Below are 25,102 nucleotides of genomic sequence, written 5' to 3' on the forward strand. Positions count from 1 at the left end.
ACAATGAGCGGTGATTTAGATTATAAATCATATGACTTTGAAGCCAATATTGATCTAGAAGGGAATGTGCTTAACACAATTAATGAGACATGTGAATATTATATGGAGGACCAATTTAGAGATAACGTTGATATAAGTAATACATTTTCTTTAATTGCTTTTAATGGCTGTGGCTACAATGTAGCTGCCATCACCAGTGTGTGTGAATGTGTGTGTGAATGGGTGGATGACTGGATGTGTAAAGTGCTATACAAATACAGGCCATTTACCATTTACCATTTAATTGTAGAAGCCTATATAAAAACTTTGCTCCGATTAATGATTTTTTGCATAGTTTGAGAGGCAAGTTTAAGGTAATTGCTTTATCTGAAACATGGCTAGATGAGAAAAGGGGCTGTGATTTCTATATTGACGGGTATGAGTTATAGTACATAAATAGATCTAATAAGAAGGCAGGAGGGGTGGCACTTTTTGTTAACTGTGATCTGAAATGTAAACAACTTAAAGATATGTCTATGGTTATTGACGACTTAATGGAGACTCTTACAGTAGAACTAGAAATGGAACGAAGAATATAATTGTTACTTGTATATATAGAAAGCCTGGAAAAATGTATAGATGTAGTGGAAGATTTATTAAGTAGGGCTAAGGGAAATAAGACTTTCTGTTTGTGTGGGGATTATAATATTGATTTTCTAAAAGAAACTAATCACAAGAAACAAAACCTAAGAACGGGAAATCACAAAACGCTGAAGAACTTAGAGAGCCAGAAAATCAAAAGACTAAACCATGAGAAAATCACAAAATCAAAGAATATAAAATAATCAAAACTTAAAAACTGGGTCACCAGACTCTCGTCCATGACAGTATGTCTGAATACCTGCAGCCTGTGCATCATTTACAGATGCAGCATGGCAGTGTTATTCACAGTGCTGCTGTATAACTCTTAGGGATGCTTCGGGGATGCTGAAGTGACTGAGGAGGACATCGCTGTTTCTGTGTGTAACATATCTCCAACCAACAACTTTTCTTGTCAGAAATAAATCTTTGACTTTTTTTTAATCAATTCACTTATTTCTCTTTTTTTAAAATTGCATTTTGAAAAGATTTTTGTAAAATTCTGTTTTTTTTATTTAGAATTAGAAAATGGTTTTTGAAGTGAGTTTTCTATTGAGAGTTGAATTCTTTTTTTGACATCCATTTTGAAATGGTCATTAGAGAATAAGTCCTTAATTGATAAATGATTTCAGTACCATCCCTAACCACAAGATGGCTCTCCAACACAAGGAAGGGAAGTATCTCTCTACAGGCAGTTTGTCAATACTGCCCGAATACTTCCAGTTAGTCTCTGTACACAAGCAATATGGTTCTTTATCACTTCGGCTTTACACAGAAACACAAGAAACAGTCTGAGCTACAATAAACACTGACAAAAACAATTAAACCCCTGAAAGAGTGCGGAAACAATCAAACAATCAGGCATCTCCGACCCTTGACCTCTTCATTGTGGCCTTAAACTATGCTCAAGCCTTGACTACGATGTCTTCATCTTCCAAGCTTCTAAGGAAGAAAGATCTCTTGGTAAGTGAGGCACACCCTCTCAGTCAACGGCTAATGTGACGCCTATCTAAATTACCTCTATGGTCACTAGCATATTTAAGCTACATATAAAAAACTTTTTTTTTTAAGTTTGTTAACTAGTTTCTGGTTTGTTCTTCTTCTTTGTAATTATTAGATTTTATTTGCTTTTATTTTTTATTTTATTTATTCATTCAAGTAATCCCTAAGTACCATAGGGGGTTATCCTATCAAATTAGCATGTGAATTACATTTTGATGGTGGCAACAAAGTCATTAATTAGCTGCTAGAAAAGAACAGAAACAGAAAGCACTAAAATCCACTTATGTTACAAGTAGCAACAAGAACAAACATAAGCAGGTCTTACAGAAATATTCTTAATAACTGTAGTTTGTTCATAACGAAGCAGTGAAAAGTATGCTGCACAAGACTGAGTGCCCTGTTGATTGAATGTTTCGCCCAGGGTACCTGCTGTTGCTCATTGCTTTTACTGAGCAAAGCAGCATTTTTACCACAAGGTGACACAGTTGGCTTTTCCTGCACATCTACTAACATTTTTATGTAGTAAGTCTTTAAAGATTTTCTGTATTAAAGTGTATGAAAGACAATTAACCCATTGCTAAATTAAAAAGTAAACAGTCATAAGCATGTCCTGATTCAACACATGGATGGCCTGAGGACAGAAAATCCTCTTGAGCCTCTCTGTTTTTGCTTGGATGGTTCTGAACCTTCTGCCTGATTACAGAAGTTGGAAAGGTTTATTGCTGGGATGGGAGGGGTCCTTCCATATCAGCATCTCCTGGTGTAAATGTCCTGTGGGGAGGGGAGGGCAGTCGTGCAGCCGTACAGATCACTCTCTGAAGAACGTTTTGGTCTTTAGCAAAGCTGTTCCCGCACCAGGATGTGATGTTCTGTGTGAGGATGCTCTCCACAGCGCCTGTATAGAAAGTCCAGAGGATCACTGGAGCAAAGCCGAACTTCCCCAGTTGTCAGAGGTGATACAGGCGCTGCCTGCCCTTTTCGGACTGGACCTGAATGTGGGCAGACCATGTCATGTAAATGGTAAATGGCCTGTATTTATATAGCGCTTTACTAGTCCCTAAGGACCCCAAAGCGCTTTACATATCCAGTCATCCACCCATTCACACACACATTCACACACTGGTGATGGCAGCTACATTGTAGCCACAGCCACCCTGGGGCGCACTGACAGAGGCGAGGCTGCCGGACACTGGCGCCACCGGGCCCTCTGACCACCACCAGTAGGCAACGGGTAAAGTGTCTTGCCCAAGGACACAACGACCGAGACTGTCCAAGCCGGGGCTCGAACCGGCAACCTTCCGATTACAAGGCGAACTCCTAACTCTTGAGCCACGATCGCCCCATGTTTGAGGAGATGTGGACACCGAGATACTTGAAGGACTGCACCCTCTACACTGGAGCTCCATTGATGACAATGGGCTTTGTGCTGACTCATTCTGAAGTCCACCACAAGCTCCTTGGTTTTGCCGACATTCAGCTGGAGGTGGTTATACTGGCACCACGATGTCAGATTCTTCACTTCATCCATGTAGGCCGCCTCATTGTTATTGGAGCCCAACACCACTGTGTTGTCAGCAAACTTCACAATGGTATTGGAGCCGTGGGTGGCCACACAGTCTAAAGTATAGAGGGAGTAGAGCAGTAGCGAGAGTACACACCCCTGTGGCGCTCCCGTGTTGATGGCGATACTGTCAGAAATGCACCAACCCACCCTCACCACCAGAGTTCTGCCAGTGAGGAAGTCCAGCACCCATGCAGACAGACGACTGATGAGTCCTAAATCCCTCAACTGTGTGAATAGTCTACCGGGCACTATTGTGTTAAATGCTGAACTGTAATCAATAAACAGCAATCTCACTTAGGCTACGTTCACTCCGATTTTTTTTTTGTCTGCTTGTTCACACTACAAATAAAATGCGACAGCAAACGCGCTCTAGTGTGAACGCTCAAAGCGGCCGCATGCAGAAAAGAAGACGTCACACACAACGCGCTCTGTTTAGACCCAGAGCAACAGTATTGTTTGACTGATGGCCCTTAATATAAAGACTTCGGTCTTTACGTTTCCCAATTTTTGCTTTAAGTTATTTTGTTATTTACATAATAATGTAAATAACCTAATAATGATCCTTATTGCTGTTTTAGAGGAGCGGTGCTTCAAAGGATAGTTGCAGATTTCTGTCAGAATCTGCAGATTATACAGTACAAATAAAACGTTCACGTTGTCTTCCCAACAGTTTCACTGACATCTACACGGGATGGCCAGGAAGCGTTCACAATGTCTTCTCTGGCGCTGATAATTGGAGTCTGTCTTGTGTCAGTGACGTAAAAGACGGATTTAATGCGACATGACCATCAAACAGCAGTCGCTTTCTAAAACATCAGATATGTATCGGATTCAGTACAACATACGAAAGTGACCCAGATCGGATTTGAAAATATCGGATTTGCGCCGTTCACACTGTCACACCATGATCGGATAGATGGGTCGCATAGGGTCAAAAAAGTTGGATTTGATGCGCTTTCACCTGCAGTGTGAACGTAGCCATAGTTACCCTGTTTCTTGTCTATATGGCTAAGGGTGGTGTGCAAGACATGGGCGATGGCGTCTAGGTTGGTAGGCGAGTGGATCTGTTAGAGAAGGGTGCAGTCCTTCTCGAACACCTTCATTACTACAGAAGTCAGTGCAACAGGCCAGTAGTCAATCAGGCATGAGGGCATGTTGGACTTGGGCACAGGGACGAGGTGAATCTCTTGAAGCATGTGGAGACCACAGACTTATCCATGTATCACTCACTTAAAAAAAATCAACCAAACATGTAATTAAAAAAACTATATATAACCTCCATTTGTTCTCATGCATAACCACACTGAAGGACATAACAAAAGGGTGAGAACACTAAAATCCTGATACATTAGAGAAATGTGCAGTCAAAAATAAGCAATATGGAAGATAAACTGGCAATATTAGTACAGCTATCCTACCACAGTAAGTTCTATTGGTTGTTAAGATAAAAAGACAAACATGATAATAATTATTATTAGTTCCTGTTCCAAATTCAAGATTCAAGAGATTCAAGGTTCCTTATTCGTCACATGCATAGTTATAAAGTATAGCTCACAGTGAAATGTAACCAGACACACTCCTCGACTTGTGCAAAAGGGGGGGGGGGGGGGGGGGGGGAGAGGAACTATTTCTTTACTATTTGGGACTCTTTCATTTATAATAAGCATCCTTTTTGAAACATGTCAGTTGTGTTTTTCCTTGTTTGATGCAATTATTAACACATAATGGGCAGATACTGTTGTAGGAATGCACTTTTAGTTTCATTTCTCAGTTTCCAGCGTTTCAGGCTTTGCAGCATTGTTTGTGTTGACCCAACTGACAATAAAACTCCCAATCCAAGGAGCATCCTTTCAGTCATTCATTCAAGGATCAGAGGTGGGCAGAGGGTGTCCAGCAACAAAAGGTAAGAGTTTCCAGTTTTCTACAAGTAATTTCACATTAACTTTGTTACATAGACTGGGAAAGGTAATTTATATCATGAAGCTAGTAGCAGTTTTATAGAAAAGTTATCGCTTTTTAATTTTTTGGAAATACATATGTGCACATGCGGTACATTCGTCCTGTTCAGGGAAACAGAGGTCAATTGAAAGTCCATAGAAAGCTTTTAATTTTTTCTTACACTCACCAGACGATTACTCGTGCTTACTTTTTTCTCTGTGTAATGCTGTAGTGTTTTCATCTTGCAATATAACATTTCTTGTGAATTTACTTTGTAAATCAAGCTTAATGTAGAGATGTAGATGTATTATACAGCACTGTGTGTCAGCTGTAGTTATTTTACTTTTTCTTCTCGACTTTCACAGAGTTCAGTGTCTGTGGGTGAAGTTCAACATACAATGGCAATTGCAGGAAAACCCTTGCCAGACTGGGACAGTGATGTCCTTGGCTGTTGTCAGGATATGAAAACTTGTAAGAAGCCAGTTAAATTTTACTGACTCACAGATTAAATTCAGGATTTTTTTTCCTCGTTTGTGTTGCCTTCATCTTTTCAGACTTGTTACCACTTTATTGATGTGTTTCTGTGTTTTTGTGTTTTTCAGGCTGCTATGGATTCTGGTGCTGCCCCTGTCTCGCCTGCACTGTTTCAGGAAACTTTGGAGAGAACAGCTGTCTCCCTTTATGTGATATATGTGGCCCTGGTATATTAGCAGCCTGTGGGATACCTATCTGTGTTCCTCCTGCAGTTTTGTCCTTAAGAGCTGGCATGCGAAACTGATACGGCATCAAGGTATGAAGCATTTGATGGTGACACTGAACTCAAAAATCAACTTAACTAGGAATTACAAATCTTATTCACCAAATCAAAAAAAAATCTATATTGGATTTAATCTATGCCTAAACCTTTTTTGTCTAACATTCACACACATAGTATCTCTTCCGAGGAGATTCCAAGGGATTAATCTACCAAACTTCTGATTGTTAGATTTTGTTGAACCTGCTCTTCCACCTGAATTACACAAAATCTGTATGCTTGTATTCCCTTTCTGCAGGGCTCTCTCTGTAAGGATATTGTACTTTCCTGTTTCTGCGAGTGGTGCTCCTGGTGTCAGATGCATCGCGAGTTAAAGCATCGCAAGAAAAACCCGACTGTCATCACTATACAGAATAACCCTGTTGTCAGCATGCAGCCTATTCCAACTGTCCAGCCAGCAATGATGATGATGCCTGCGCAACCAGTTGCAACTGGTTTCGTGTCTCAACCAACAGTGGTCATCCAAACAAAGTGACACTCGTAGAAGTCTGATGCTGCTCAGAGTGTGTTCTCATGTATTTACTTGTGAAAGCATAGAGTCTAATCAGGCTCATGTTAAATCCTTGCTATTGATTTTGTAATTATCAAGAAAATTATCTCTATTAAAAGTTAGCATAAATGATAGGAATGATGATTCACCTATTTGAAGTTTAGTTACAAATATGGATTTCCGTTGTAGTTATAATAAAGTAATAATAATGTTTTACTGACTCAATAAAAAAATGAAATCACAGATATGGGCCTCATTGTGTACCTTGATCCTACTTTTCTGAGAGGTTTTTCAAATAAGTGTAACACCCGTCCCACGTTCTACTGAGAGGGGCCCTGGGTTCCTATTGTTACTTTCCTACTGATATTCCCTTTTTGATACTTATGATATAAAATATGCAATAAAACTACACTACAGTGGAACCCCGACTTACGAAATTGATCAGAGAAGTCGGAGACCTCCGTGAGGAGCCTTCCGTTAATCCTGCACCACTGAACCTGTTGATGCTGGGGTATTGTCTCTGGATTAGCCTTTGCACAACATAGATGAGATGAACAACTCTGCAATGACCAGAGGCAAATAAAGCAAAGTTCTTAAAGGTTATGGGACTTTTGTAACGCAGAACTTTAGAAATTGTCAAATTCGGTTAAAAAAGGCCTTCTCATGCATGTTCTGATTGAATATACAACAGCAGGCTATCGTTGGAAGATCCAAAAGAATAGGAATAGAAATACATTTCACTGCAAATAGTTTGGTTTATTCATTTTATCCTTCCATCCATCCATCTTCATCCACTTTATCCGGGGCCGGCTCGCGGGGGCAGCAGCCTAAGCAGAGAAGCCCAGACCTCCCTCTCCCCAGCCACCTCCTCCAGCTGTCCAGGGGGACACCAATGCGCTCTCAGGCCAGCCGAGAGATATAATCTCTCCAGCGTGTCCTGTGTCTGCCCCGGGGCCTCCTTCCGGTGGGACATACCCGGAACACCTCACCCAGGAGGCGCCCAGGAGGCATCCTTGTCAGATGCCCGAACCACCTCAGCTCCTTTCGATGTGGAGCAGCAGCTGCTCTACTCTGAGCCCCTCCCGGATGGCTGAACTTCTCACCCTATCTCTAAGGGAGAGGCCAGCCACCCTTCGGAGGAAGCTCATTTCCGCCGCTTGTATCCGCGATCTCGTTCTTTCGGTCACTACCCACAGCTCGTGGCCATAGGTGAGGGTAGGGACGTAGATCGGCCGGTAAATTGAGAGCTTCGCTGTTACACCCAGCTCTCTCTTCACCATAACAGACTGGTAGGCTACAGCGTCCACATCACTGCAGCCGCTGCACCAATCTGTCTGTCGATCTCCCGTTCCCTTCTCCCATCACTTGTGAACAAGACCCCGAGATACTTAAAAAAAACAAAAAAACAAGTTAGACCCTTCTCTTATTAGCAGTTACAGACCAATTTCAAAATTACCGTTAATTGCTGGAATTTTAGAAAAGGTTGCGGCTAAGCAGCTTTTCAGGTTTTTAAATCGGGAAAACAGCATGAAGGAAGTAAGACAGCGCAATGAGGAACACTGAAACAATGCTACACATGCCATAGATTCTCCAACAGTTCACAATCCACCAGATATACGTTTAATCTGAGATAAGGGAAAAAAAGAAACGACAAACGACACACAGCTAAAAGCAGACAAACGGCCAACAAGGGGAAATATGAAGTCACTCAAATATTTAACGTATCTATAGCTTTTTGTTGTAACTTGCTTAACAATGAAAAATCTGACACCAGGAAAAGATTTAAAAAATAAGCTTCTGTGGTGACTATTTTCAAACTGGAGTCACAAACAGACTTTCTACACATTTGATAATTAATTTTATTGATTATTTCTTCGTAAAATAACTACAAAAAACACAGGACTGACAGTCTTTTCAGTCAGTTACTGGGATTTAAATTAAAACCCAACATGCAAATTTGTTGGAGGTGTTTTCTGTCCATGTGGTCTTCAAACATCATCACCAAGTCATCTAGACACATATAAAATAGTTATGGCTTTAATTAAATGACCCACATTTATTGTCTCAACTGTAGAAAACGTTTCACACACTGCCTCCCTGTGGTCACAATTCGAAACTACATGACAAACTGGCTTAATGAAATTAATGTTATTTTAACTGGATTTGAAGAAAACAGCTGTCCCCTCTTATGAGGTATATGTTCATTACCATCTTTACCTCTTTGTGTTCCTCCTGTAGCCTTCTTTGTGAGGGCTGCCATGCAAAACAGATATAGTATTAAGGTGTAAAGCACTGGATGATGGCATATTCTGAACTAAAGGTGGAAAGACAAAAACATACTGTTTGTTCCTTCAGTGGTGCTGGTTTCAGTGCAAACGTACTGTTTATAAGGCTGAGGAAACCTGCAGTCAGCTGAGACTGAAGAAGTCACTTGAATCAGCGACGAAACGTTTCTCCCACTGAAAATGTCCAGATGAACAGAATCAACTTCTTAGGATCTACTGACCTGGATGAGCATGCATCTGTAATGATCTGTAAAACTAACTAACCCTTTAATACGTTTTTTCTTTTGTTCTTCTTGTTATATTTTTGAACTGTGAGATTGATGTTTGATGTATAATAGTGTCATGATCCAACAGTATTTAAATCTCCTCTTGGCTTTTCACCAGCAAGCAAATAAGCAATGAAAAACACAGATGTTGTGTCAGCAAAATAAAATTAAAGCCCAAATAAAATGTGTACACAAAGTAAAATGGTAGAAAGACACACATGGTAACATTTAGTAGCAATTGCAGTCCATCCCCAACAGGTTGATTCTGTTTATCTGGACGTAACGTTTTCAGTGGGAGAAACATTTCGTCACTCATCCAGGTGACTTAGCTGACTGCAGGTTTCTCCAACCTTATAAACCTTGACACACTTCACCTCTCTAAAGCAGGGACAGTAATACAGTGGGATGCAAAAGTTTGGGCAACCTTGTAGTCATTATTTTCCTGTATAAATCGTTGGTTGTTACAATAAAAAAATGTCAGTTAAATATATCATATAGGAGACACACACAGCGATATTTGAGAAGTGAAATGAAGTTTATTGGATTTACAGAAAGTGTGCAATAATTGTTTAAACAATGTCATTTTATTGATTCCAAAACCTTTAGAACGAATTATTGGAACTCAAATTGGCTCGGTAAGCTCAGTGACCCCTGACCTACATACACAGGTGAATCCAATAATGAGAAAGAGTATTTAAGGGGGTCAAATGTAAGTTTCCCTCTTCTTTTAATTTTCTCTGAAGAGCAGCAACATGGGGGTCTCAAAACAACTCACAAATGACCTGAAGACAAAGATTGTTCACCATCATGGTTTAGTGGAAGGATACAGAAAGCTGTCTCAGGGATTTAAGCCGTCTGTTTCCACAGTTAGGAACATATTGAGAAAATGGAAGACCACAGGCTCAGTTCAAGTTAAGGCTGGAAGTGGCAGACCAAGAAAAATCTCGGATAGACAGAAGCGACGGTGAGAACAGTCAGAGTCGACCCACAGACCAGCACCAAAGACCTGCAACATCATCTCAGCAGATGGAGTCGCTGTGCATCGTTCAACCATTCGGCGCACTTTACACAAGGACATGCTGTATGCGAGAGTGATGCAGCGGAAGCCTTTTCTCCGCCCACAGCAAAAACAGAGCCGCTTGAGGTTTGCTGAAGCACATTTGGACAAGCCAGCTTCATTCTCGAAAAAGGTGCTGTGGACTAAAATTGAGTTATTTGGGCATAGCAAGGGGTGTTATGCATGGAGGAAAAAGAACACAGCAGTCTAAGAAAAACACCTGCTACCTCCAGTAAAATATGGTGGTTCCATCATGCTGTGGGGCTGTGTGGCCAGTGCAGGGACTGGGAATCTTATCAAAGTTGAGGGAATCATGGATTCCACTCAGTATCAGCAGATTCTGGAGACCAATGTCCAGGAATCAGTGACAAAGCTGAAGCTGTGCCGGGGCTGGATCTTTCAACAAGACAATGACCCGAAACACTGCTGAAAATCCACTAAAGCATTCATGCAGACTTGAATATTATTGAAAACCTGTGGTGTGAGTTAAAGCGAGCTGTCCATGCTCGAAAGCCATCAAACCTGAATGAACTAGAGATGTTTTGTAAAGGACAGTCCAAAATACCTTCAACCACAATCCAGACTCTCATTGGAACCTACAGGAAGCGTTTAGAGGCTGTAATTTCTGCAAAAGGCAGATCTACTAAATATTGATTTCATTTCTTTTTTTGTGGTGCCCAATTTATGCACCTGCCTGATTTTGTTTAAACAATTATTGCACACTTTCTGTAAATTCAATAAACTTCATTTCACTTCTCAGATATCGCTGTGTGCGTCTCCTATATGATATATTTAACTGACTTTTTTTTTTATTGTAACAACCAACGATTTATACAGGAAAATAATGACTATTAACAAGGTTGCCCAAACTTTTGCATCCCACTGTATCTGTACTCATTCACTTCTGTTCTTCAACGTCTTCAAGAAATTTAAAGAAGTCCAGACGCTTTTCATTCCAAGCTTCTTAAACTATGATGACCTGGATGACTGGGACACTTCACAGATATTCAGTATTATGTTTTTTTGGAGAAAAATACCGTTGCCTATTTGTCTAGTTTAATGATCTGTTTGAGTATAATATCCCATTTTGTTGTAAATATGTGGGTAAGACAATCAATAAATCAATCCGCAGAATAACGGATGACTTTAGGTGGTGTTTGAAAAAGGAAACACCACCTAGTTCAAAATAGCCGAGGATCTCTAATTTTATTTTAACAATTTAGGTGCCACAGCAGTGTGAGCTGTGCTAGAAACAGAGTGGAGCAGAAACACAACAATAATTATAACTTTACAAAAATATTTTAATTCCCCTTCGTTAAAATCAGATGAAAGCAAAGTACCTCTGAGGAAGGTGTAAAATCCAAAAACATAACCAGTGAGAGGAATTCCCGAACCACGAGCACAGAGTAGCACAATGAAATAGGACAAAACATCCACAGCAGTGTCCAACCAGCAGTTAGTAACCCAAGGTGGAAGTTTTCCAAACATGACTGCCAGGTGGTCTGTGAAGCTGAGAGATGCAAGAGTGACTCTTCAAGAACATATTCCCCACACGTTACCGTTCTAATTTACTGTCATACATAAAAGTGTCATTCTTTAAACACCTTTTAAAAACATTTTGTTAGTTTTTGCTAAACAGCACTCTGGGTGGTAGTTGGCATTTACATAACTCAAACTGGCTATCGTCATTTATGCTTCAAAATCCATAAGATGTTTTTTGGTGTTTTCCCTAATAAAAGTTACATCCCCTGAATCATAGTTGTTATTCACCTCTGGCTCTCTTCTACATTGTGTCTTCATTCTGTCTTCCTTCTCTCACACCAACCAATCACAGCAGATGGCCCCGCCCCTCCCTGAGCCTGGTTCTGCAGGAGGTTTGCCAATTATCTATGAAGCCCACATCGTTTCTGGGACACCACTCAGACAGCCAGCAATGGTTCTGTCGGAGGTTTCTTCCTGTTAAAAAGGAGTTTTTCCTTCCCACTGTCGCCAAAGTGCTTGCTCATAGGGGGTCATATGATTGTTGGGTTTTTCTCTGTACCTATGAAGCGCCCTGAGGCGACTTTTGTTGTGATTTGGCGCAATATAAATAAAATTGAATTGAATTGAAGCTCATGGCTCTCCAACGGGAGATTGAGAGACCATTGACGGACATTTAGATCGACTGTAAAATTGACATGCAGTTGTTCGCACTAAAGGAAACCACCATCATTTCATGCAGTTACCATATCGGCGCCAGCTGTGGTCTCAAGGCTGGAGCTGGACAACAAAATTTCTCCCTGATAATAAACTGTGTTTAGACTGTTCCTTCCCATCCTATGCACCCTCATCCTGGATTCCAAACGCCTTCGAACGCTTATCTCCAAGGCCGAGGTCAGACGGTGGGTCTGGGCCCAGCGCTGGATTAATAGCTGCAGGGCAGGATGGCTGTGTCTACATCGGCTCACCTCTCACCCCCTTACCCACCCCAGTTGCTCGTCATGTGGTTTATGGTGTTGTGATGTGGAGATGTATGTGCTCTCTGTGCAGAGGAGTTGTTTTTGTTTTCTGTTCTCATGCTGACCTGCCACCAGGAGGCCAGAATGAGTAGAGGTCTCGTTTTTTCCCCTCCTCCACTTGCCCATTGTATTGTACATTTCATTGTTTTTCCAGGTGTAAACTTTGCATGTGACAAATAAAAGGCTTGATCGATTGATGTCACTTAAAAAAGTTTCTTTTTCACCATTCAAGCTCCCCCCGCTTTTCAGGTTTTCAATCGGGAAAACAGCATGAAGGAAGTAAGACAGCGCAATAAGGAACACTGACAAAATAGATTCTCTAACACTTCATAATCCATGAGATATACCTTTGAACTGAGATAAGGAAGGACAGATCTAAGACAAGGGACGCACAGCTAAAAGCAGGCAAACTGCCAACAAGGTAAAACATAAAGTTACTTAAAAATATTTAACATACCAATAGTTGTTTGTTGTGCTTGCTTAACAAGGAAACAGCTGACACCAGGAAATAATTTAAAAAATAACCAAATGTGTTTTGGAGTTTGTACGTGCTTTGTCTCTAGGGGCCACCGTATATATTTATATATAAACATATATAAATAAAACCACGCTTTTTTTTTATCAGTAATTCCTTTTGTGCATAATTTTATATTGTTGTTAATAATAAATGAAAGCAACCTGAAGAGCTGGTTGGTAGCCGGCTCTTTCGGCTCTTTTTAGTGAGCTGAGCCGAAAGAGCCGGTTCTATAAAAAGAGCCGGAAATCCCGTCTTCCTTCTCTCACCCAAACCGGTCGCAGCAATGGCCCCGCCCCTCCCTGAGTCTGGTTCTGCAGGAGGTTTCTTCCTGTTAAAAGGGAGTTTTTCCTTCATACTATCGCCATGGTGCTTGCTCATAGGGGGTCATATGATTGTTGGGTTTTTCTCTGTATCTATTATTGTATGATCTACTGTACAATATAACTAATGTTGTGATTTGGCGCTATATGAATAAAATTGAATTGAATTGAATTTCTTCGTAAAATAACTATACAAAAACACAGGACTGACAGTCTTTTCAGTCAGTTACTGGGATTTAAATATAAGAAAAAATATATATTAAATTATTCTTTAAAAGCTTTAAATACAAAATCATTCATCCTGCTGTTTAACTGCACTGCTCATTAAAACCCAACATGCAAATTTGTTGGAGGTGTTTTCTGTCCATGTGGTCTTCAAACATCATCACCAAGTCATCTAGACACATATAAAATAGTTATGGCTTTAATTAAATGACCCACATTTATTGTCTCAACTGTAGAAAACGTTTCACACACTGCCTCCCTGTGGTCACAATTCGAAACTACATGACAAACTGGCTTAATGAAATTAATGTTATTTTAACTGGATTTGAAGAAAACAGCTGTCCCCTCTTATGAGGTATATGTTCATTACCATCCTCTTTACCTCTTTGTGTTCCTCCTGTAGCCTTCTTTGTGAGGGCTGCCATGCAAAACAGATATAGTATTAAGGTGTAAAGCACTGGATGATGGCATATTCTGAACTAAAGGTGGAAAGACAAAAACATACTGTTTGTTCCTTCAGTGGTGCTGGTTTCAGTGCAAACGTACTGTTTATAAGGCTGAGGAAACCTGCAGTCAGCTGAGACTGAAGAAGTCACTTGAATCAGCGACGAAACGTTTCTCCCACTGAAAATGTCCAGATGAACAGAATCAACTTCTTAGGATCTACTGACCTGGATGAGCATGCATCTGTAATGATCTGTAAAACTAACTAACCCTTTAATACGTTTTTTTCTTTTGTTCTTCTTGTTATATTTTTGAACTGTGAGATTGATGTTTGATGTATAATAAAGTGTCATGATCCAACAGTATTTAAATCTCCTCTTGGCTCTTCACCAGCAAGCAAATAAGCAATGAAAAACACAGATGTTGTGTCAGCAAAATAAAATTAAAGCCCAAATAAAATGTGTACACAAAGTAAAATGGTAGAAAGACACACATGGTAACATTTAGTAGCAATTGCAGTCCATTTCCATCCTTATCCACAAGTTGGCTTCAGTCTCAGGCGGCATGTGCGCCCAAAGCACGCGCATCTCGAAGCACAATACTCCAGTCCACCAGTAGGTGGCAACAATACAACATGGGGATTAGATTAAATATCCCAAAAGGTTGATTCTGTTCTTCTGGACGTAGCGTTTTCAGTGGGAGAAACGTTTCGTCACTCATCCAGGTGACTTCTTCAGTCTCAGCTGACTGCAGGTTTCCCCAACCTTATAAACCTTGAGACACTTCACCTCTCTAAAGCAGGGGCAGTAATATCTGTACTCATCCAGTTCTGTTCTTCAACGTCTTCAAGAAATTTAGTCCAGACGCTTTTCATGACAAGCTTCTTAGATTACGATGACTGGGACACTTGTACACTATATGTGGATAAGACAATCAATCAATCAATCAATCAATCGATCCGCAGAATGACGGGTGACTTTGGGTGGTGTTTGAAAAAGGAAACACCACCTAGTTCAAAATAGCCGAGGATCTCTAATTTTATTTTAACAATTTAGGTGCCACAGCAGTGTGAGCTGTGCTAGAAACAGAGTGGAGCAGAAACACAACAATAGAAATCGACGTCTTCTCTGTTCAGGACGTCTTAATTATCACACCTGGTGTTACGCATCCTGTCTGCCTAATACCAGGTGAAAACTCACTGTATACTGGAGCCTGCATTAAATATGTGGAAGGAGCTTATGATCCTTTGTGATGAAGACCTAAAATGCTATTCTGATATTCTAATAATATTATATTATCTAATATTCATGTTGCAAAATGTAAGTAACAAACAATGAAACAAAAAACAAATAAACAAACAAAACTAATATCTTTAGTCTTCCGTGAGACTATAAAACAGGCCATCTCAGCAACATCACCCTAAATATTTGCCAAAATAAGTTACAAATAAAATCCTAGGTTTTTTTCAAGTCTGTTGTAAAATTAGATTAGCTGTCAAAAATTTGCACTGAAGACGATTTTGTTGTTGCAATAGTTTCTGGGAGTACTGGACCCCATTTTGCCTTCACCTGCCACAGCAGGGTGCTAAAAGCTTCCCCTGAGATTTTGGTCCATATCGATATGTCAGCATCACACAGTTACTGGAGATTTGTTGGCTTTACATCCATGATGTCAATCTACTGTTTCAATAATATGCTGCAGTGTAAGTTGGTACCAAAGTGAAGTAAATATCCACAACACCAGAGTTTTTATAGTTTCTGTTTTCAAATGACTGTTTTTAGTATTTCTTGCTCAAAAGTGTTTGGTTTAATTAGTTTAGTTTAATTTGTAAATACTTTATGTCAAAAGTCAGCACAAATTACAATAAAAATACAGAACTTTTTGAAAGTAGTTACACTGTTGTTGGCATTAAGAGTCTCAGTAAATACATTCATCAATCCCTCATCAGACCAGCTCATAATGTTTTTTTTTTTACCAATATTACAAATACTGAAAATGGAGATATTTCTCCCATGTTTTTATTTTTTATTTTTCTGTTTTCCAAGGTCACATAATCGTTTTTAGATTTTATTTCAATTTTTAGTTAACTACAGGGTTTTGTTTTTACATCTAGTTTTAATTTTGTATTTAGTTTTAGCTAACTATAATAACCGTGCCCCACAGCATTACACCCCCACCACCAGCCAGAACTGCGGATACAAGACACGATGGATGCACATGGATGGATCCATGCTGTAGGCCATCTACAGTTCCATATGTGTTGTGTTTAGAGATGCTGTTCTGCATATCTTGGTTGTACAAATTTCCCTTTCAAGCACATCTCAAGGATGCTGTTGCAGTGCAGTGTTTTTAATTTTCTATCATCAAGTTGCAGTATACAAACCAAAGGTTCTGTTTGGTTTTGCTCTTTATTTGCAAAAGAAAAACACAAAGTCCAACTCTAGCAAATCTGTGTATATTTTTAAAAAACCTCAACTTATCTGTTAACAGCATGTTAAGGATACATTTTTCTCACATACACACACAGTTGAATAGTATCATAGATGGTTCACATAAATTATTTTACTTATACTGGCTCTAACATTAAGTATACAACATATTTCTGTATTAGTAAACTGTGTACATGACTAAAGATGATATCCGATCTCGGACAGCTAGATAAAGATGTCCACTGTCCCCTCTTCTGTTTTTTCTCGTTCTGTAAAGAGGCGGTGTGTATTATGGTTAATGTACATAGCCTCTGAGAGTGTATGACATTGGGAGAGCATGGTATGTATCTTTTTACCTAATGCAGCATTGATGGATCCAGCCTCTTCATCTCCCTCTGGACCCAATCATCGTCTGGATTGGCACACACAGGTTTGGACTTCTTTTTCATCTGAAACCTACATATGTGAGTATCATTATTTAAAGTTCTCAAGCTTATTTTAGAAGCTCACACACTTCATTAAATGTCGATCATGCACTTCCTAAATTGGGTTTTTCTTTTTCCGTCAGTCTGTGCTTATTAATTATGCTGGAATTTGACAGTGCAGGAAAACAAAACCAGTCAGAAGTGAAGGATCTTACACTGTATACTCACAAAACAGCTGTCATGTTGCAGACAGTGTTCGGTTCCTGCATAGTGTAACCGACGATGTTTCTCTTCTTTTTTATGTCGTTAACATAGCCGAGGCAGCACTTGCCATACGAGCCTGGAGAGAAAGTTAGAGAGTAACGGAGAAATAAACCACCCCGCTTGGAAATGTTGTGGACAGTGCTGTCCAGTATTATTCCCACATCCCCTCACTAAAAAAAACAACAGGTGTTCAGAAACAAAGACAAAGGAATGAGGCTTCAGGAACTGTGGTTAACCCAAGATGTGGCATAAAAAACCCCACCAAAAGATGGGTGCATATTTTTAGTCAGATTTTTAGAAGATACTGTGAAGAGCTGCATGGTTACATTTCTGTGAATTCTGTTAAAAGTAGATATTTAAGTGGAAATGTTGAGTTCTGCATCCAGTCCATTCTGTTTGACTTACCTTGTGCCAGACTCAGGTACGTGCAGATGAAGAGAAGAATGAAAACAAAAGCATGAAACTTCATCGCTGCTGCTGTTGTTCTTGTTGTTTTGCTCATTGCACAGAAACACTAAGAGATTAAATAAAAGAGCAAAGTCAAACAGAAAGGTGGAGGCAGAATAAATCACACCCACTGCTTTACAGATGTTGGGCAAATATACAGTTTTTTCCAAAGCAAATCCCTCCCTCTGTGCTCTTTCATAAGAGCACAGAGGGAGGCATTTGTTCTCATTTCTTTAGTTCAATCTAAAAAACATCCCAAAGGTGCCCTCAACAAATTTGATTCAAGCTACAACGACTACAGCAGATACAAAGTAACTGAAGGTCACGTCATTAAGAAATCAGAGAAAACATCCGTCAATGATTTGGCACAGGAACCAGGATGTGTATATTAATGAGACCAATAGTGTGATACTGAGTTCAGTATGTAGCCCACTATATTGTGCTAAATAAATCATTTTTTGGGAAATCAAAAAATATGCTAAATATTGTACTATACTAAATGAAAAATGATCACCTGTGAATAAAAATATACACAAAATGTATAATTTGTGTTGACCATCATGTCTGGTTCTGAAGAATCAACATGCTGGTTTAAAGCTTATAAAAATTGCACAAACTCTTTTTGCCTCAGCTGCTGCGTTTCCATTTTTATTTGTAAATTTTTCACTACATCACTGCATCCATTTTCCATTTTCCAAGCAGAATGTAAAGAAATGAGGGGTGGTTCTACACTGTCGCACAGACCATATGGGAAATGTGAACATGTTTAATTGCTGTGAAATTGTTGGCTCATGTGAACCATCTAGTGTTCTCTTAATTACTTAAAAAAATCCTGAACAATACACACTTTTTTACTGACACTAATGATAAAAATATTTAATGTTTAATATTTTTGTTTCAAATTTCATTATCAGTTATACCAGTGTTCCCAGTTCACAGGAAAATCTGACAACATTGTTAAACAGGGTCAGAAAAATAAAAATAAACATTTTACTTAAGTCCTTAAATTTAAATAATTATATATAAACATTGCATTTGGGGGGTTAAGACAGTTATTTACATATTAGATATTATATATTTAGACTTACCTTGTGCCAGACTCAGGTACGTGCAGATTTTATTTTTATTTGAATTTTATTTTATTTGTATTCTTTCACTTATTGTTGCATTTGTGTTGTTGCTGCCTGTGTTTGAGTAATTTCTGTAACTGTGAGACACCTGCTGCTGCCGATCTTGGCCAGGTCTCCCTTGAAAAAGAGGTTTTTAATCTTCCTGGTTAAATAAAGGTTAATAAAATAATAATAAAAATAAATAATCTTATAATTGCTGTATACACTACAAAGCCATCACCTTATGTTATCTAACAGGTGAAGAGTTATTGAGCTAGAACAGATTCCTATTTTGTAACAAATATGTGACAGAATACAAAGAAATAAACTTCAAAAGAAAAAGAAAAACAAAGAAATGCTATCGTTGTTATGTGTCGCTTGTTTCTAGCCTGGAAACAGAGAAAACGTACTTTTAACAGTGTTTTTAGGCTGTGATTGTAACTCTTGTTTTTCTTTCTCCGTTGCTGCAGTCGGTCTCTGTCTCATTGGTCCAGTTCTCATAGCAGACAAAGCCGGTCATTGACCCAGAGCCACAGATCAAGAGCACAGCTGTAGCACAGTCCCAGCCAGACGTGGGCTGTGTTGGTGTTCTTGGCTGCCTCCTTCACCAGTTCCTGCTGTTCCGGGTTTGTGATGGAGACCAGGTCAAACATGCACTCTGCATTATTTTAAGGCCTCATGCTATTATTTTTCTTTCTTTAATCAAAGGTTTTTGTTTCTCTTTGTATGTTGTTTTTTTTAAATAAAAAATTGTTACTTGCTCAGGATAAGTATTACTATAAATCTTGTATCTTTGTCAGATTATGGAAAGTTTATATAAGCATACAAATGCTGTGGTATATTTTACTCTACAGTACGTATCGCTTTTAAACTTATTTAGGAATAAAGCATTCTACAGTTTGAAAAATAAAAAACAGCTTCTAACACATTAGCTTTGAGGACCAAATGTTGCCTTAGTCCCTGATGTATCCCACCCACTAACAGGCTCTATGATGAAGAGATAATCAGTGTAATTCACCTTACATGTCCGGGGTCATAATTTTATGCCTGATCAACTTAAATGATTGTTATGTGTCATCTGTTTCTAGTATTGGCACATTTTTAACCCATGGCTGCTACACTGCTTTTAAAACCAGTCACAGAGAACAGATGAAGTTAAACTTCTCTCCATCATCTTTCTTGAACCATTTATGTTCTCCTCCTGTCTCCATGGCTACAGCCAGGTTGCAATGTCCAGTGTCTGTCTCATTGGCCCAGTTCTGATAGCAGGCAAGCTGGTCATTGACCCAGAACCACAGATCGAGAGCGCAGCTGTAGCGCAGTCCCAGCCAGACATACGGAGTGGTGGCATTCTTGGCTTTCTCCTTCACCAATTCTTGCTGTTCACTGCTTGTGATGGAGACCAGGCCATCATGGTGCTTTCTGCAGTAAATTAAGGCGTCGTCCCAATTTTTGCTTTCATTGATCAGGATCCATTTTTCTGTCATGAAAGAACACATGATGTTCGTTTATAAGAACAGAAGAAAACTCCATAGTAGTTTGTGGTCATTGATGATGAAACTTATACCAGCGTTCCTCATGTACACTTCTTTCAGTGAGAATAAGAAAGATTTAAAAAATTATTTTAACATTTATTCCTTCAGTAAGAAAACTGACAGAAACCAGATGTAAAAGCTGAATCTTTGCAAATCTCACCATCATAGCAGAAGAAAGGTTTTGTGTTGTTACAATCATCAGCGCTCCATTTTCCTTCTTTGTTTAATGCAATCATCGCACACTTCCTGGTGCCGCTGTCAGTTTTAGACAGCTCTACAGTCAACTCATCGACACTTTCCCAGTGTCTGTAAGAAGAATTACTCCCATCTGACCACCTCCAGGTGTCTCTGAACAGGCCGATCCATGATGGTGGTTTACGAGATAATTTACTGACTGCTTCCTTTAACTGTTCTGCTCCACTGGCCAGGTCTGTGTGGTGCTGTCTGCAGTAGCTCTGAGCCTCACGCCACTTTTTTTTTGTGTCAATCAAATGGAGTGATTTGTTTTGTTCTGTGGAATAAAGAGAAAAAAGTGTCACAAGAAATGCACATTTTTTGATCTCAGACAATAGTTTTTTTTCATGAAAACTGGAAAATATTAACCTGGAATACTGAAAATTGTGATCCTTTCATTGTGCTGTATTGTAACAATAAGATCAATAATTAATGACTAGCTCAATAATTCATACTGCATGTCGAAACAACCCACTAACAAAAAATGCGACTTAAAACAAAGTCCAAAGCTGAAGTATGATTGTAAAAATACGTTCATGTTTTACTCTCTGTAGCAACGTTAGGGGAATACCCACTGCTGTGACATCATGCTCAGGATGTCTTTGCTCTGTGTGGCAGAGAAACAGTTCTCTGAAGTTTTATTCTTTCCCAGTTAAATTTACACAATTTATTTCCTTTCCTTTTCATAGTCTTTTATTTTAGGTCACGAGCAGTTGTCTAAGCATTTCACTGCATATCGTACTGTGTATGACTGTGTATGTGACAAATAAAATTTGAATTTGAATTTTATGTTATTTTGTGTAATACCATTTGGCACCACAAGATGGTGCAGTAAATCAATGAAACATACAGTCTGCTCTGCTCTAAAAAAAAAAAAAAAGCAGTGCTTCTTTTCATATTCATTAGAGGTGAATTATATTTAAATATGAACAGTTATTTAATTAATTAATTAATGATTGCCTTATTCTCACCATTATAGCAGACAAAAGCGTGATTGTTAGAACAGCCAACATCCACCAGCCCATCAGGGCTTTTAATCCGTCCACAGTTCTCAAGATGTTCAGGTTTATCATTAGGTTCCCCTACTTTCCATTTCATCTCTTTATCATGGAACTCCACTCCTGGCAGAGACCAGTGCCACATCCTGTTTTCTCTTCCTGAGATGCTGTACAGCCCAATCCAGGCGTTTGCTTGATTCTCTGTAGAATCTATGTACAGAGTCTCCCTATATGTCACGTCAGGCAATGTGGCCAGGTCTTTATATCCTTCTCTACAGTAGCTCTGAGCTTCGTCCCATGTTTTAGGCTCTTTAATAAAATAGTACTTATAGCGCTGGCATGAAAACAAGGAACACTGACCTAAAAAGAAAAAAACAAATATACACCTTCATAAATGTATAAACGTAATGATGTCAGAGAAGTTGTTAAGAAAGTTAAATCAGGAGGGAAGACATCACATAAAGAAAGCAACACATGCCTAAAACGAGTAGTTTCAGTGCTTTTAGTGATTACACAGTAACAGTGCACTAATCTGAAGTGAATTATTTTGTAGTTTTTCCAGTAAAATGATCTACTTACCCATTAGAATGAGCAGAAAAGGTCTCCAGTGCATCTTTGCTCTGTTTGATAGACCCAGTATTTCAGTGTGTGGTTAGTTTTTTTAAAATTGTTGTTGTTTTTAGAAGTGGAGAAAAGACAATTGTCAAAGTTAATATGGTTTCACTGCTTTGTCTAAGAAAGCTCAATAGAAGGACGGATAGCAATAACAAAGGAGGGAAATGTGCAGATGATAAAAATGCAACTAAACAAGGAAAATAAACAAGAAGCTGAGACTTTTTGTTTTGTTTTGCAATTTCACAGCTTGGAACAGCCGTTTTAACACAAACTGTTTTACTGCAGGACTATTTCATCACTGCCTTATATTGCTATTTTTGTTTCTGTCATTATAGCCACCCCCTGTGACAGCAAACAAGAATAAAACATGGGCTCTACATTTAATATGTGAAAATACATTAATATCAATCTCTAAAGAAATACATTTTAACCTCTATTCTGAGCCAATAATGTCAAATTACACTACAAAGTTTCTACTTACGTCAGGTTGTTCCTCTGTCCCTGCTTCACTCTGATCTGTTCTTATTCTGGGTCATTGAATGAAACATTCAGCTCTAACAAGAGGATTCTGTATTATGTATTTGAACATTCAAAACAGAAGTCAGTCATTCACAATCTAATCTAGATGAAGCCATGGAAAACAGGAAAGACGACAGGCCGATCTTAAATTCAAAACCGGACCAGGAAATGTGCAGCTATTGCACATTTAAAAAACAAAAACATTTCAATAAATTCAAATTATCTGTCAACATAATGCCTTTCATCCACTTTGAAGGTGAGATTCATATCATATGGTTATTTATAGCTACTCTAAAGATGCAGCATTTGACATCTGCTTTCTATCAGTGTACTTTATGAAGATGAACTGAAACTTTTACTCCCACGAATCCCTTTTTTCCTATTTAAAAAGCACACACAGCTGGTGGATGTCAGCCACGTGAGCCAGTGATAATACTCAAGTGTGTGACGTGTGTGTGATGTGTCAAATTCTAGTAGATTTATATCAAAGTTTGCAGTGATCAGTAAATCTAATTGTGGTGGAGGTGTGGTCCCTGGATCAACTGCAGGGGACGGGTGGTGCCAGGGAGGTTGGTGGGTCAGGTGGGGATGATTTATGATGAGGTTTTCCCCCTTTTCAGTGATGTCACAGACCGGAGATGGAGGGGGAGGGTGCAGCTGACTGCAGAACTGGCTGCCGTGGGTGCTGAGAGTGAAAGTGTCCCTGAGCGATTAATAAACCCATAAAGGTGAACACAGGGTGCTGGCTCCTTTACAGTTGTTTGCAAATCATTTTTATAGCAAATGAAAAAGAAACCAAGTGTTTGTTCCATCACTTACCTTGAATAAGAGGGACAGGAGACCAGCCACAAAGGCTGGCACATCCCACATCGATGGAGACAACACTGAATGTCACACCGCTCAGAGAAAAGCACTGAAACATGACTGTAGAAAAGTGTGGTCCACACCGAATAGTCATTAAAAACATACGAACAGAATTATATTAAGGTTTGTAACTTCATCATGCACATATTGTTATTAGACTTTGTTGGTTCTCGCTGGATGAAACTGGATGCAAAGAAGATTAAAATCTCGTAGTGACTGGTTGGGTCGCTGCAGTTTTTCATGTTGGTCTGCAAACACAAAGTGTCACAAGGAAAAACACTCATTCTTATCAATGTTATATAGATCAATATTTAAGTATAATTTCCCAATAATACACATCTTATGTGTAGTGAGGTGTTTTATACTAGTGTGGTCATCCTGTAATAAATATATAACAGTGTTCAAAGAAGTAAACGGAGAATAAACACAAAAGAAAAGTTATTATTGTTTGTAGCCTGGACGATGCAACAATATTGTATTTTTCCAGACTTGCTAGAAATAAAAGGTCTATCACCGGTAAGCCTGTCAGAAAGAATAGATGAAGTTTAACTCTTCATCTGTTTTCTTGGACTACTTGTCTTCTCCTGCTTGCTTCTACAGACATGTCAGACTGTCCAGTCTCTGTCTCATTGGTCCAGTTATCATAGCAGAGAAGCTGATCACTGACCCAGAACCAGAGATCAAGAGCACAGCTGTAGCACAGTCCCAGCCAGATGTGTTGGTATTCTTGGCTGCCTCCTTCACCAGTTCCTGCTGTTCCATGTTCATGATGGAGACCAGGTCAAAGGTGCACTCTGCAGTAATTTCAGGCCTCATCCCGTTATTTGCTTTCTTTGATCGGGATCAACATTTCTGCCATGAGTAAACACAGATGTTTGGTTGAATCTGAGGACATTGGGCTTCAGTAAGAACGACATTAAAATGTGAGGCGAAACAAAACAGGGCACAAAAAAACAAACAGAAGAAAAAGTACGAGTTAGGCTTTACGTTTTGACTTTAACATTTTCCCCATATCATCTTTACTTTTCTTACTTTACTTCATTGCTTTGCTTTCTTCATTTCAATATGGCATCTTACTTAAAATTCTAAAATTAATTAAGTAAGAATGCTGACAAAGACCTTATTTAGAAATCTCACCATCATAGCAAAAGAAAGGTTTTGTGTTGTTACAATCATCAGCGCTCCATTTTCCTTCTTTGTTTAATGCAGTCATTGCACATTTCGTAGTGCCACTGTCAGTTTTAGACAGCTCTTCTTCAACTCATGCACACTTTCCCAGTGTCTGTAAGAACAGTCACTCCCACTTGACCGCCTCTGGGTGTTTTTGAATGATAACTAATAAGTAAAAAGTTATATCAAAACTAAGAGAGTGAAAATGGTGAGTGAAGAGAAAATACTCAAGTAAAACCCTCAGCAGCTTAAACCTGTTGCAGTGTAGCTGGAAGCAGCTCTCCAAACTGGGAGCTGGAACGGCAAGGGCGGGGTAAGTGGTCAGAGTGAGGCAGATTGGTGATCTAATTGATCACCAATCTGATCCAAGGGGTGCTGTGATGCAAAGAGCTGCCGAGTAAAAACCAGCTTCAGGATGAAGGAGTGCATTGCCAGAGGATGGAGGTGGCAGACAA

General features: G+C 39.2%; 1 protein-coding gene and 1 pseudogene across 4 annotated transcripts; one reads left to right on the forward strand and one right to left on the reverse strand.

Annotated features, from left to right (window-relative positions):
- Nucleotides 1–1,539: 1,539 nt before the first annotated feature.
- Nucleotides 1,540–6,587, forward strand: LOC309692316 (cornifelin homolog; annotated as a pseudogene). The gene is made up of 4 exons (XR_014280776.1): nt 1,540–1,581; nt 5,488–5,593; nt 5,725–5,912; nt 6,175–6,587. The product of XR_014280776.1 is annotated as a cornifelin homolog (transcript).
- Nucleotides 6,588–16,378: 9,791 nt separating this feature from the next.
- LOC309692944 (macrophage mannose receptor 1-like) lies at nt 16,379–23,217 on the reverse strand. Of its 3 annotated transcripts, none has more exons than XM_082511868.1 (8): nt 22,576–23,217; nt 22,059–22,099; nt 21,453–21,839; nt 20,408–20,758; nt 17,562–20,192; nt 17,121–17,232; nt 16,824–16,923; nt 16,379–16,736 (listed from the first exon to the last, which is right to left on the reverse strand). In XM_082511868.1, exons 2-5 carry the CDS (start codon nt 22,090–22,092, stop codon nt 19,849–19,851), a joined length of 1,116 nt encoding a protein of 371 aa, XP_082367994.1. In that variant the 5' UTR covers nt 22,093–22,099; nt 22,576–23,217; the 3' UTR covers nt 16,379–16,736; nt 16,824–16,923; nt 17,121–17,232; nt 17,562–19,848. The 3 variants fall into 3 exon arrangements, with proteins under 3 accessions (XP_082367994.1, XP_082367995.1, XP_082367993.1); XM_082511869.1 differs by having other exon boundaries at nt 17,562–17,670; nt 18,692–20,192; nt 22,059–23,217; XM_082511867.1 differs by having other exon boundaries at nt 22,059–23,217.
- Between the last annotated feature and the right edge of the window lie 1,885 nt (nt 23,218–25,102).

The sequence above is a fragment of the Aulonocara stuartgranti genome (assembly GCF_965226115.1).
Source record: "Aulonocara stuartgranti genome assembly, chromosome: 17".
In the NCBI taxonomy this organism is placed as follows: Eukaryota; Metazoa; Chordata; class Actinopteri; order Cichliformes; family Cichlidae; genus Aulonocara; species Aulonocara stuartgranti.

Excerpts from the sequence above, each read along its gene's own strand:
- LOC309692944 (XM_082511868.1), bottom strand. The coding sequence starts at position 22,092 with ATGCACTGGAGACCTTTTCTGCTCATTCTAATGG. Across the intron at positions 20,759-21,452 it reads CGCTTTTGTCTGCTATAATG|AACAAAACAAATCACTCCAT; the intron begins GTGAGAATAAGG and ends TTTATTCCACAG. Across the intron at positions 20,193-20,407 it reads ACCTTTCTTCTGCTATGATG|AAAAATGGATCCTGATCAAT; the intron begins GTGAGATTTGCA and ends CTTTCATGACAG.